General features: G+C 38.7%; 1 protein-coding gene across 3 annotated transcripts in view; it reads left to right on the plus strand.

Annotated features, from left to right (window-relative positions):
- Positions 1–14693, plus strand: part of KDM4C (lysine demethylase 4C) — a 458533-nt gene that overhangs the window by 62171 nt on the left and 381669 nt on the right. For all 3 annotated transcript variants that reach the window (XM_075209355.1, XM_075209363.1, XM_075209347.1), the window contains exons 5-6: positions 8892–9085; positions 12646–12695. In XM_075209355.1, coding sequence (XP_075065456.1) covers positions 8892–9085; positions 12646–12695 — 244 coding nt within the window. The remainder of the gene's footprint in view (positions 1–8891; positions 9086–12645; positions 12696–14693) is intronic.

A 14693-nucleotide genomic window follows, 5' to 3' on the forward strand; every position in this document is an offset into this window, starting at 1 on the left:
GTTTAAAATCTTTGTCCCCCAACTTCAGGCCAGAAATATCCAGATTCAGTTTAATGGACTGTGCCAAAGCCTCCCTACACAGGATGAAAATCATTGGGGACAGAGGACAACCCTGTCTGCTCCTGTTAGTAATGTTAACGGGTTCTGAGAGATCTTCATTAACCCAGACCCTAGCCATCGGATGGGAATACAACATTTGAATCTGTGCCAGATTTAAGGGACCCAAGCCCAAATAATGGAGTATGCCCATCATGAAATCCCAGTCTACTCGATCGAACGCTTTTTCCGCATCAGTGGATAACAGGACCATCTGGGTGTTAGTGGATGTTGCACACTGGATTAGATTTATTATTTTTGTGGTGTTATCTCGTGCCTCTCTGCCCGGAACAAAGCCCACCTGGTCTGAGTGAATTGTCTGGGGCAATAATAATTTCAGCCTATTAGCTATAAGTTTGGCATATGATTTTAAATCCACATTTAACAATGATATGGGTCTATAGTTAGGACATAAGGCATGGGTCCTTTTCTTCTTTAGATAATACTGTAATATGTGCCATCAAGGTATGACATGAAAAGTGGGATTGCTCGGATATTGAATTGAAGGCCTGAAGCATAAGTGGCGTTAATTGTGTTTTGAAGGTTTTGTAATATGTGTGTAAGTAATCTTCTAATAGGTAATAAATGGATGAACAAGTTTTCTTCCAATAATAGGTTTTTATTGATTAATAATGAAATATAATGAACTGAACGGAGCAGGTACGTTCAGTGTATATGAAAGTCAATATGATAGCCAATTCTGATTAGATAAACTTAGTGCTCGTATCTTTATAGGGTAAAATGGTAACTTGTGCCAAAAACATTACATGTCATCAATTGTCACTCGCCAAAACCAAACCTCCTGGCGTCCGATAAGACAGACAATACATCATAACTCCCACTTACAAGGAAGACATTTCTTTGGACATGGGCTTTGTTTTAAAGGTCATTCTAACCTTATTTTAGCCAAACTAACCTTGGTTCCCATCCTGTTGACTCAATCTTGCGCAACAGTTGGACCCTAAGATATACATCTGTGTCTCATTAGTAATATTGCATAACTTGTTTTTCTGCTAAAACTAGGATAAAGTTCATCTTCTTAAAGATACAGGTCCTGAGTAATACTACAGGCCTTTATAATACATTGGTTCTATATATATTAGTATTATATGTGAATTCGTATATATATTTCTGTTAGTTTCAGTAAAATTTACTTTAACATATGATACTGTAAGACCATCGGGACCTGGGCTCTTCCCTGAAGGACTTGTCTTATTTTGCTTCCTCTAGTTCCCCAGAAGAGATGAGGGTCTCTAACATTTGTATGTTGTCTGCATCTAGTGTGGGAAAGTCAATCCTGCTGAGGTAATTGGCTATACGTTCCTGTTTAAGCGAACGTGTTGCTGGGTGTGAATCACTAGTGAGGTTATAGAGTCTAGAGTAATAAGTGCAAAATGCTGCTGCTATATCAGACGAGGTGGCACATAATTTCCCGGTATCTGATTTGATATGTGGTATATATAATTGTGCTCTTTGAGCCCTCAGGGCCCGTGCCAAGAGTTTACTAATTTTATCTCCCCAAGAACTTATCAGGGCATTTATGGTAATCCAACTTTCTTATCGGACATCAGTTTATTTAATGCCTTTCTAGTTTCAGCTAGCTCAGCTATGGTGTTTGTTTCCTGTGAGACTTTATGTCTCATCTCTTGGAATCTAATTTTCGAAAGGAGGGTGTCTCTGTAAGTGTGGTTTTTTTTTTGTTTTTTTTGTTGCTTTTTTCAAATGCGTGCCTAACTGTATAAGTTGTCCCCTTATGACGCACTTGTGGGCTTCCCATAGTGAGATTTTGGATATATCAAGAGTATCATTTAATTGAACATACTTGTCTATTTTTGTCTCAATTTGGGTTTTGTTACAGGGGTCTCCATGTATACAGTCTGCGGCCCGGCTGGGTTAGTGAGAGTGACATGTAAACCAGGGCATGATCGGAACACGTGGTCTGACCTATCTCAACTTCTTTTAGCAGGGCTAAGTGAGTGTGTGGTGTAAGAAAAGTAGTCCTGTTGTGAATAAATGTTATGGGCGTGTGAGAAAAAAATTGTAATCCTGTTCCACTGGGTGTCTAAGCCAACATGTATTGACCAGCTGGTGTTCGTGCATTATGTGTCTCACCTTGTGATGTGTTTTCCCAAAATATCTGGATGCCCCAGATGAAGCGTCAACTGCATGGTGGAGAATCCATGTGAAGTCACCACCTAAAATGAGGATACGTTCCCTCAAGGGATCTACTTTGTCCAATATGGTTTCTAGGAAAACAGATTGATGACTATTTGGAACGTATACATTTTACAAAAGTAAAGGATTGGTCAAAGATCTTGAATTTCAGAACTAAACCTCTACCTGCTTGTAATTTATGTATAGTAATATCCTTGACAGAGAGGAGCCTAGAGAATAGAATGGCAACTCCAAGTGTCTTGCCATCGGGATTGTTACATGTAAATATATGGGGGTAATGGTGGTTACGTAACCGGGATTCGGAGCCTAGCTTAAAATGCGTTTCTTGTTTGAAGGCCTCATCTATCTTTGTGGCTATTAGATCTCTAAACCATTGGGATCTCTTTTCTGGGATATTTAGACCCTTAAGGTTAAGGGTCATACACTTGAGGATATCTGACATTGTCAAAGGGAAACAATGAGCACATGTGGCATAACCCTTGGTATACCAGGATATAAGTCCAAACAGTCCAAGTGAGTGGCGATGGGAAAGAGTGGGAAGGAGGGTTGAGGAGTAGAAATATGCAAATGTTAATAACAGCTGAATAAAATTTTATAGATTATGAACATGTGAAATAGAGAAACACGAGGAGCTGTTCCCCAGTAATGCTCCGGAAAGAACCTGCGCGGTCTGGGGGTACTGGGGGGTGATTAATGACAGTGACAATTAAAAAAAAAAAAAAAATAAATTTTTGTGTGTACTACAACATGGGAATCCTCGAGGGATAGTACCCAATACCACACCTATAACGGTGGTTATAAGAACTGAACTGAAAATTTAAAGAATTGTGCTACATATATGAACAAATTGCTTAATTAAACAACTATACCCTTCTTGGTCGTCTCTTAGAGACTGTGGCACTTAAAATGGGTAAAGGATAAGGGCGCCGTGTGCTTGTTTGAATCGAACTTTAAGTAGTCTAGAAGGTCTGCCAAGAAAACCATACAGAATTCTCTCTAGCGGATGTCCGAAATACCCTCAATGGGGGTAGGGCTTAATACCTGAATAGACACATATCAATAGATAGCAAGACAGCATATATTTTGCCAACCAAGCAGAAGTCTGTCTTTAAAGAGCAATAGATATATGTGATTCACAAATGGTGTCCTAATAGTAGATAATTGTGTGTGTGATGCATTGATATGACTCGGGTATCAACCTGTGTTGGCCAGTTTTGACTTTTTTGGGGAGTTTTCTTTTGTTTGCCGAATTGTCAGAATCTCTTCTCAGTCTGTGGAGATGCAAACTGGATCGAGTGTGTGGTTGATTTTCCCTCGTGAGCAACCTGCAATTGAAATGGGAAGCCCCAGCGGTATTTAATGTTTTGCTTACATAATTCCTCTGCAAGAGGCCTGAGCATATTCGCCTTTGTTATAGCGTATGCCATGAAAGATCTTGAAACACCTGGCCATTGAACTCGAGACCGTCCAATTGTCGTAATCTCCGCAAGATTTCATCCTTCTGCGCAAAGTAATGTAAGCGGCAGATGACATCCCTAGGGCGTTCCAAAGGAGCCCTTCGTGGCCCCAGAGCCCTATGGGCTCTGTCGCAAGTAATCGCATTGTACAGTGGTTGTTCCAAGACTAAGCTGAAAATTTACGGAAGAGCATCAACAAGGCCTTGGATGGTCATATCCACAATTGTCCATGTCATCTAGCTTGTAATGAAAACACTGTAGGGGTTTTGCTTGTGCGGTTACCATGGATTGCAATGCACCATAGCGTTCGTTATCTTCTTCCTTGCGCTCCTCCAAGGCAACCAACCTATGATCTAGATGCGCAGGATCTGCCTGAAATGTGTCAACTTCTTGTCGAACCACCTTCTGTTGCTTTGCCTACAGTGTTTCAAAGTCTTTTTTTAGAGAATACTTATTTTTTTGTTTGCAAAGTACGGAGCAGTTCCATGACCTGCGCTAAATCTGGTTAGTCTTTTTTTTGTGATAGCTCTGCGATCTGTGTCTTCACTGGGAGAGGCTCAGGTGTGGATGGGTGAGAAGAGGTGTTAGATGAGGCCATGTCGCTTGTATCTGAGACAGTTGATGATTTAAGGAATGCACACAGGTCCGAACGTTGAGAGGTTGTTGTTGACTTCTGGAGACTCTCTTGGCGTTTCTTTTCTTGTCTCTGCCCATCTGGGCTCTCGAATAATACACGTAGCACTTTGCAATAAGTCAGTCACTTGTCAGTTGCAGTACATATGAGTATACATGAGTTGTCACTGGTCGCTCCCACCCCATTTGTGACCTTAGTTAGCCATAACAGCCATGGAGTGGCTACAATTACATTGTTGTAGCTAGCATCTTATTGATGATGATATTCTTTCTTTTCTGCCTCTTCTCCTGTTTTGTGATAATACCTTTTAGATTGCAGAAATTCATCCTAGGATGTAGGATCAGCAAGTGACTGCTAGGTGGTGGCAGAGTTACAATCACAATGGGGCTAGTCAATCGAATGCTAAGACTGGGGTGACAGCTTAGATTCACATTTGCTCTGGTTGCTAAATGACTTGATATATATGAGTAGTAAACGTGAAGTAAAGATAGTTGAAAGCTGAGGTTATGTAATGAGTTGGATGTCCAAGCCGCAAGTGAGACAAGTATTACAAGCTGTATCAAAACTTCAGGGATAGTGGGTGTTATATAGTAACTTGTGTGAGATATCGTTCTTTGATCCCCGTCCCGAAAGGATATATAAAGTCCAGGTCGGCAGACAATGGAGCACAGTTTTCTTGTGTGCTAGCGGGTATTATCCGTGTAATAGTCTTGAACCAAGGTACTCACCCTCTCAGGGTTCCACAGGCTCACACTTCCACAGTGAAAAGCAACAGGGAGCAAGTGCGTCTTCCGAAAGTGTGGTAGCAATGGCGGGTTTGCGACTTCCTACTTCTCCAATCGATGTAGGTCTCGGCCAAGGAGTGACAGGGACCACCTCAAGAGGACCAGAATCAGCAGTACCAGCAAATTCTCCGCGGGCTGTCCGATGAAACCATTTGGCAGATGAGAGCTAGGCAGAGTCCGTCCGTCAATGGCTGCAGGTCTCAGGGGGGGGAGGCTGCGAAGCTGATAGGCAGCTGATTCTCGCATCTCCATCTCAGGCTCCCAGTAGTCCGCCGGTAAAAAAAAAATGCTAAAGCGCTTAAGGATTTCCCCAGATATCGCTGAACTGGGTGGGTGGGTACCGGTGTTTTGTGCAACTCTGGGTGTCCGCGTTGACAAGTCAGAGCTGCTCCGGAAAAAGTTTTTAATCTCCAGTCAGGTGGAGGAAGGTTTACTCCTTTTGTAGTTGTAAGTGGGGGTCAAATAACTGCTGGTGATTGTCGATTGCGGTGGATATTCACGTGGCAAGAGGAGAACCTGCAAATTTTCTCACTTGCCAGTATGGCTGCCAAGCCACGCCCCACCGCTCCATGCTTTGCTGTAGGGCGCACAGCTATTTTTACTCGTAAATAAGAATATACCACCACTCATAAATAATTTAAGCCATAAATGAGGGTTAATTTATTGGTATTTCAAGAGAAAACTGAAAAGTATAATTTAATGAAAGAAGTGGTTCTGAAGTGGTAGAGGATAGAACTCCTGATGTCCTGTTTATGTATTTACATAAATGTAAAGTATTGGTGTGCATTGAAGTGCTCTGGACAGACCATATAGGTGCATCAGTGCAAAGTCAAGGCTATTTGCAGTAGGCATCCAGAATGATTTGTAAATGAGGCTCAAAGTGTGCCTTGTTGTATTGTATATAAAATCTTAATAACATTGTATAAAGCAAATCGAGTTTAAAGATAATGCCGAACAACCGTAAAGTAAGAAAAAGTATGAAGAATACTAGTAATCCAGTCGTGTAAATCTTCAAAAGAAGAACAATATTCTGCTTTTCTAATTGTACACCCTTTTCTTGGTAAACTAATTTGCCCTTCAGTATCTCCTCTACTCTGCAGACGGGCAATTCTACCTCTCCTCCCTGGGCCTCTCCCCCTTTATATTGTAAGCTTTCATGAGCTGAGTTCTCTAGCTCTTGTTTCCTCCACCCCCAGACTTTTCCTCCTGCCACCCATTTAACTATAGTTTGCTTCTCTCATGACCTCCACTCTATCTTTACCCGCCATTGCTCCTTGCCTTCTTTTGCCCATGCTGTCCTTGTAATTCTTCTTTCCGTCATATCTCTCTCGCTTTGTTACACTAATTTTGAATTTCTTAATATTTTACGTCACCCTCATTTTTCTTCTTGCACTCGTGCGCTAATTTGCATAAATTGTGCCTGCCTTTCTTCTGTCTACCGTTTTTGTACTCCCACTGCGTACGGTGCTGCAGAATTTTGTGGCACCTTATAAATAAACAATAATAATAATACTATCTCATATGACCAACTGTCATTGCGATTTCCACATGGAGGTCCTGCCACTACTTAAAGATCATTGTGACCAAAACATAGCTTGCCTTCTTCCCTCTTCCCAGAATCATCACCTCTCCCCAAATCTCCTTTGCTGCCAACACCACTATTTAATTTTTCCAAAACCTAATTAAAGTCACCATTGACTCTGCCTTCCACTTTCAGTCTAACATCAAGTCGCTCTCCTAGTTCTGCTGCCCCTACCTTTGAAGTATTGCTAGAATATGCCCCTTTCTCACCCAAGATGCAACCAAAACTCTTGTCCATTGTCTCATTATCTCCTGCCTTATCTGAGGTAATGTGCTCCTCTCTGGAATTCCCCTCATCAATTTTGTATCATCTTTTATTTATAAGGCGCAACAAGGCTTCTGCTGCACCGTACATAGGGGATTAAAAGATGCAAAAAAATTTGTGAAGTACCTACAATCTTCCCATGTTGTAGTACACACAATGTGGACAGATGAATATAATAATAAATCCATAAATGGATGCAATTAATAAAAAAAATTGCATGGCATACCAAAACAGTTCAGCAAAAGACAAAACAGGGACATCAAGGAGGATGAAGAGTGGGCAGATATTCATCATCATCATCACCATTTATTTATATAGCGCCACTGATTCCGCAGCGTTGTACAGAGAACTCATTCACATCAGTCCCTGTCCTATTGGAGCTTACAGTCTGAATTCCCTAACAGAGAGAGAGAGAGACTAGGGTCAATTTTCATACCAGGCACTTAACCTACCAGTATGTTTTTGGAGTGTGGGATGAAACCGGAGCACCTGGGGGAAACCCACGTAAACACGGGGAGAGCATACAAACTTCATACAGATAAGGCCATGGTCGGGAATTGAACTCAAGACCCCAGCGCTGTCAGGCAGAAGTGCTATCCACTTAGCCACTGTGCTGCCCAGATATTAGACATATATGTTCCTCTCACTACTACATATCCTCCACAAAATGTCACCATTCTGCAATTCGCATACACAGGCTACCCATGTACTCCAGAATCCAATTCACATTATTCACCCACCCTGATCTACAAAGCCCTCCTCCATCCGTTGTGTTCATGCCTGCATTTTGTGTACCTTGTATGTTCCTGTTTTCCACAATGGGGCTCTTTACGAATTAACAATAATAGTAACAGTACTGTGAACTATCTGAAAGATATATTTTCCGTTATTTAATAAACCTATTTTACAAATTGCTTCCTTTTTAATATTCCATTCCTTTGCTGAGCTGTACGGTTTAAACAACTAAATTGTTCAAATACATCCACTACTTTTATTTTGCATTATTAAGGTGTGTAATTATCTGTAGATATATATATATACATTGTGTATGTAACCTGTAGTCCTTTTTAAAAATAAAAAACATTAACTACTTATTTATGTGATAAAAGGTAGAGCTTTTTATATGTTTTTAATGTTCATGACAGTTCATGCAGGTTCTACCCATTTACAGAAATAGCATTACTACTGGAAAGGTTTAGTACATTTTGTTTGATATCTTTTTATTTATTTATTTTTTTAAATTAACATATGATAAAGGCCAGTTGCATATGAATATTGGTATCACGATAAAGGGTTTCGTTTCAACTTGAATGCATTTTGAGGCAAAAGCTTCCTTGTCAGAAGGTAGAGTGCACACTGTACATTGGGGACTGCAATATTTATATGTTCACTACATGCCCTACAATTTATTTTCTGAGATAAGAAACAGTCTGTGATTTCTCAAAGGTCAGAGAGTAGATTGCAGGAGTCTCAGTATGTAATAAATGTCATAGCAGACAGTATCAAACCTAACATGAGTGTATCTTTGTACATTCTGTACTATATCCTGCTACTGTGCTTATCTAGCACAGCATTAATTATATCTTTTATCTAATACATCACATTTTATCACACTATTTGGACTCAGGGTTGAGCAAGCTGATAGGCATAGGCCTGTAGTTTTATTATTGATCTGGTGCTACAAGATACAACACCAATGCACAGAATTTACCATCTAGACTTCTGTTGTTAGTTCATTGTGGACAAATGTGTGTTTGAGAGTGAACACATCATAGTTTTTCTATACTATTATATGGTGTTTAAGCAACATATTTCCAAACTTTGAGGCTTGGTAACTATATACGCAGAAGACTTGCAAGGCTGATACATTATTAACCTTTTTTTCCCTTTAACCATAGGATATTAATGAATGGAATATTTCTCGCTTAAACACCATCCTGGATGTTGTAGGAGAAGAGTGTGGGATATCTATCGAAGGTGTCAATACTCCTTATCTCTACTTTGGCATGTGGAAAACCACATTTGCATGGCATACAGAAGATATGGATCTCTACAGCATAAACTATTTACACTTTGGGGAGCCCAAGTCATGGTAAATTTGTGTTTTTGTTTTTTATAAATGCCCTTCATTTAATATGTGCTTGGTTGCTTTTCACTTGCATATATCCCACTCTTCTTATTGTTCTAGGATTTGTATTGCTGGTGCTGAATTCCTGCTGTTTGCTAAGAACTAATGCTACCTTGTCTTTGCTATCACAGACATTTTGCCTAGTGCAATTATCAGGTTACTGTAGAATTTACAAAAGTGGTCTGACCACAATATGTAGTTGATAGTCTTTGTATTAGTGTAGTATGGTGTGAGTGGTTATTTTCATTACCAGGTCTCAGTGTGTGCATAATGAAACTACAAAGAAGGAAGCAAAAATGGGCAGGGTTTGATTTGATGGTTGATTTGATTTGCTATGGTTTTTCTTAGTTGGAACTGCATTGTTCTAAAATAATGATACTCAGTCAATGTAACCCTCTTCCCCTCTTCTATTGATATGATTCCCTGACAAATGTTTGTATGGGACATTTTAACAGCAGAATTGGTTTAGTGTGACACGTAAACAGTGCTCTTTATTCACTTTAGAAAACTATGATGCCTGTCTGATGCTTCCCAGTCTGTACAGTTTAATTATGGTTTTTGGCCCTTTTGAATGTTCATCTGCTATTTAGAAAATATCCAATGACTAAAAGCAGTCAAAATGAATCTATGCACAATGGTGTCATCTATTTTGTGGGCTGAACAAGCATGCTGTCTATCGGTTTGCTAACAACCAGTGACCTCACTGTGTCATTGTGTGACTAATATTTATGAGACCTGACTTAAATTAATTGTCATTGATTCCTAATAAATTCATAGGCTATATTATGTTCCTTCAGCCCCTCAAAGTGTCTGTCTCTGCTATGGGAAGGTGGCCACTCTTTATAAAATCTAACAAGTATCTTTTAGCTGTCTGAAGTTACACATAATAATTTCCTGTTGACCTTATGCAAATGAAGTTGTTATTTCTGCACTGCTTCATGTGCTAAACTCCAGAGCTGCACTACTATTTTGCTCCGGTAGAGCCTGTATGTACCAGTTACAGGTTCTGTCTGTGGTTGCCTGAGCCTGCCCTCACTTTATTCTTTTTTCTTCTTAAGAAAACCAATAAAATGTGCATTATTTCTTGAGATTGTATTCCTATAACCTTCACCAGGATTTAAAACTACAAAATTGGGACAAATTTAGCCCCATCTCTGATCACTCAATGATGACCACATTTAATAAAGTTCACAATCACTTTTCAAAAAGCCTCAGTTGTTTTGCAGTCTACAAATTGGGATTTTTGGGAGGTATGCATTCCAAACTGTTTTCATCATTGGGCTTTGTATGTTTTTTTTATTAACATAACTCTATCCCATCATAACTTGCTCCTCTGTCTGTAGTTTCATTGCTCAACCAGATATTAATCAAGGTGGCAGACAGAGACAACAGCTTCTACTTGTCTGAAGATATTCAATACGTGTATTCATGCTATTGTTGGGACACTATGCACACCAAGAGCCTTGGTGGAATCTGGGATTGCTGGAGACAAGGAAAAAGTGGAAGGGCATTAGATTGTCCTAATATGTTAGGATTTTTTTTTTTTAATGGGATATGTTTGGTGGGAATTCTCCTTTAAGTTATTTTGCAGACAGTGCCACACTCAATAATTTCCCTCTTTATAAGGTACTTTAACCATCACAATGAGAAGCTTCCGTGTATTTGTTTAATTGAGAGCATTTTATTATTTTTTAGCATATAAATCATGTTTAGGTTTCATCATAATTCTTTACTGACTATTTAGATAAGTAAGAACCAATTCTACCCTTATCTTTATATTGAAATACAAAGAAAAGGTAGATGCATTCATACACCTGTGAGATGAAGGCTGAATGTATATGGAATAAGATAATAAGTTCATTGGTAAAGATATTGCATCCTTGGTTTTCTTTACATATGTAGAGAATCACACTAACTAAACTTTGCAAATTGGAATCATGTGTTTTTTTTGTTTTTTTACACATTGGCTGTGTAAAAAAACCTTTCCACTAAATGTCTATTTAATGTAAAGGTTTTAGGTAAGTGTATGACCAGAAATATTGTAGAAAACTTTTTTTCATGTTAAAGTAAAATACTCCGCTAAAGATTTATTGAACTGTTTATTAGAGATTTCTCCAATCCATTACAGAATTGTCACTCCACTCAATTCTTCCTCGACACAAAGCAATACTTGGCATTGCCTCCTTCCTTCTCTGTCTGCATCACTGGGTTAAAGATGGTTGCTTTTTTTTTTTAGGCCGTTGCTTTCACATTTGCTTTGTAAAGTTTAGCTCTGCATAACATTCTTTTTTCTTGGTGTTTTTTCTCCATGTGTAACACACAAGACAGGCATCAAATCCTCTAGGTACTTTCTCATTTGAACGAGACACTACATTTACAGTATGTTTAATCTATTGATTTCCCATCTGAAAATTCAACTGATGTACACATGCTTGAAAAAACATTCCTGTAGGCAAGTCTTTGATTTTATTCAAGGGTAAAATTATTTTGAAACAGCTCAGCATAGTACTTTTCATCCTGCCTGCTGTGGAACACACATATTGAGATGTGACATGTGCTGTTAGGTCTCTGTCTGACCATCTATTTGTATGTGTAGAAAAACACGAACATTGTGGCTGATTTACATCTTTATAATCGATGGAATAACAAAAAGCAAATGTTAAAGATGCACAGAAAAGGAAAACAGTTACCATTTTTAAGGTTGTACTACATGATTAACACAATATTAACTTTTTTGTCTTTAAATCATTTTATTCTACATTCAGCTGCTTTAAATGTACCCTTTAAATAAATAATCAAATACATTCTATTTTATTTTCCCAAACATTTCACTTATGTACAGCTTAAAATAATGGAGAAAGGTCTCTAACTGTGCACTTGAATGTCTGGCAAACAAATGAATCCAATGTTCTTCCCAGCACCTATTTCCCGTGTGCGGCACCTGGCTCTTGGAGCCCAACAGAGTCCTATTTTATAATAGAATAAACCATTGCTTCTCCTATTAGAACAGGCAATATGTGAGCACTACAGCCAGTAGTGTGTGTTAGACTCGCTGCCCCTACCCGGCTATTTCTTAATACCACCCAGCTGATCTTTTTTATTCATCTAATAACATGGACTAACTAATAATAACAATAAAATATAGTAGAATAGTAAATTGTGACTTCTATATGTCTTTACATCGCTCACAGTAGCAATAGCATGGATTAACTCCCCACGTTTTAACAGAACACCCTGTTCTACACATTTTATTTCCTCATTGCAGAAGTTGATGGTCTCAAGGTAATGCACCCACACTATACAGGTACATGAAGTGAGGTTGCCTTTTTGAAAGGAAATTTTTCAAATGTGTGTATATGTCCAAGATCTGTCTTTTAATAGTGTTCTTGATGATCAGTGTGTTCATGTAAAACAAAGCACGATTTCTGCACCTAAATGTTAAGCGATGCTTCTGTACGCAAAAAACACAATGAACATTACAAAAGCAGTGGTCTTCATCTTTTTTTTTTTTTTGTCCTCAAAAGGTATTCTATACCACCGGAACATGGAAAGAGGCTAGAAAGACTGGCTCAAGGTAAACATTAATATATTTTTTGAAATTTCCGTAAACTTTAGTTTATTGGTGTATGTGTATAATGATAAATATGCTGGCAGGACTTTTTAGTCATTTAAGGTGCCTTGCAATTCATTTATTTTCAAACTGTGATGTAGGCCTCTGTCTTGCCTTCATTTTAGTTAAAAACCGAAGTTACTACTGCAGACACTAAGAGCTGGTTGGGGAAGGCGATAGGCAAGATATACATTGTGTATATACCTTGTGTATATTTTCTTTATGTATTGTGTAAAAGTTTGTAGGTATAGTCCATTCAATTGGTAAGATGTGTTAAGATTGGTTTTCTATTTTCAGATTAGTGTGTATTCTGCAATAAAAGTATGACATTTTTTTTTTTTTTAAATTAAAGGAGATGCATATTTTCCTGAGCATTCCAAAACAGGGAGCTTAACAAAATGCTTCCTGGTTAAAGTCCTTAAAACTGGTTATAGCTCAGCCTTAGACAAATATTGGAGCACAAATTTCTAAAAGAAGTTTCCTCTTGTATGCGAATTGCTTGCCAATGGCAATTCTAAGATTGCTTAAGTCAAATGGGGGGAAAATAAATACTTCAATGATATCCACTACCAAGATGAAGATGCAAATGTTTAACCCAGGGCTATACAAATCTCGATAGTCATGGCAACTTAATTAGAAACTCCCCTATTTCTCTCCATTTTGAAGATAGAGCTATGAAGGCAGCCCACTTGCAGTACAACAACTTGGAACCAGTACAGTTGTCTCCCAGTGGTGAGACATCCCATGCTCAGCAGTCTAATACGCTGTGCTAATGCAGCAGTAAGTGCCACTGTCCATGCTGAAATACCAGTGAGGACATTACTATGGGAGAGAAAGTATCTATATCTGATGTAACAGTACAGCAAGTTATTACTCCATGCATGGGAAACTTTGTGATCTCCAGCAGATGCTTTTCAGAAGTTAGTTGCAGGGTTATAGAGGACTGATTAAGCATGGTGAGTAATGACTGGTGCCTTATGATGGAGGACACTTGTGGGGCTGGTGCCTTATAATGAAGAGCATGGTAGGGTGCTGGTACAATTTGCTGCTCATTGATGCAGTATAGTAACTTATTGTATTATCAGATATTATGGTACGACCTGCTAATGTGCCACATCCAAAAAAAAAAAGCTTGCAAGTTGTTGCAAAATTGCTGGGACCTAACTTTTGTATTCATCTGCCCAGGCTTGGTTAAATATAACATATTTATTTATAATTATCATTGTTTTGAATGGCACCACAGTGCTGTGTTGTGCAGGACTGTGGGGGAAAACAGTACATACATATAAAATAGGGACATATAAAGTAGACCACATAAATGCACACATGAAAACCAAGAGGAGGGGAGGGCGCTGCTTTTGAGAGAAAGTAGATTCCAATTGAAAGAGGCCACCGCCAAAACAGAAATTAGTGTACCTGAAAGTTGAGATTAGGATGGTTGTATGGGTGCATTATCGTGGGTAGTATGGTTGGGAGTGGGGTAAGCTCTAAGCTCTAATGAAGAGATGGGTTATCAGAGAGCACTTAAAGATATAAAGGATGTTGGAGAGTCTAATCAGGCCTGGTAAGGAGCTCCATAAGTGGGTAGAGTCTCAAGAGAAGTCTTGTAGATGGGAGTCAGAGGTACGAGGTAGTTCTAAGATCTATATTCTTTTCCTAAATCTAGGTGAGGCTACAAATTTGAGTTTGAGACTTAATTCATACACCTTTTTTCCAACCCTCCTTTACATTTTGTTTTCTCTTTAGTCTCCCCTTAAAGGGCATGTTAATTTTTCTTTATTTTTTCTTTCATTGCCTTGTAAGTACTCTTCTATACATTTTTCTAAACATAACATTACATTCCCACATTTTATTAAGTCATTGTTTAAAATAAAATATTAAGGAAAGTAATACAAAACAGATCATCCAGGATTGTGAATGCTGAACTAAGCAGCTTGGCCTGTTGCCTTCCTACATCGGACC

This window comes from Mixophyes fleayi, chromosome 1, assembly GCF_038048845.1.
Source record: "Mixophyes fleayi isolate aMixFle1 chromosome 1, aMixFle1.hap1, whole genome shotgun sequence".
Classification (NCBI taxonomy): domain Eukaryota; kingdom Metazoa; phylum Chordata; class Amphibia; order Anura; family Limnodynastidae; genus Mixophyes; species Mixophyes fleayi.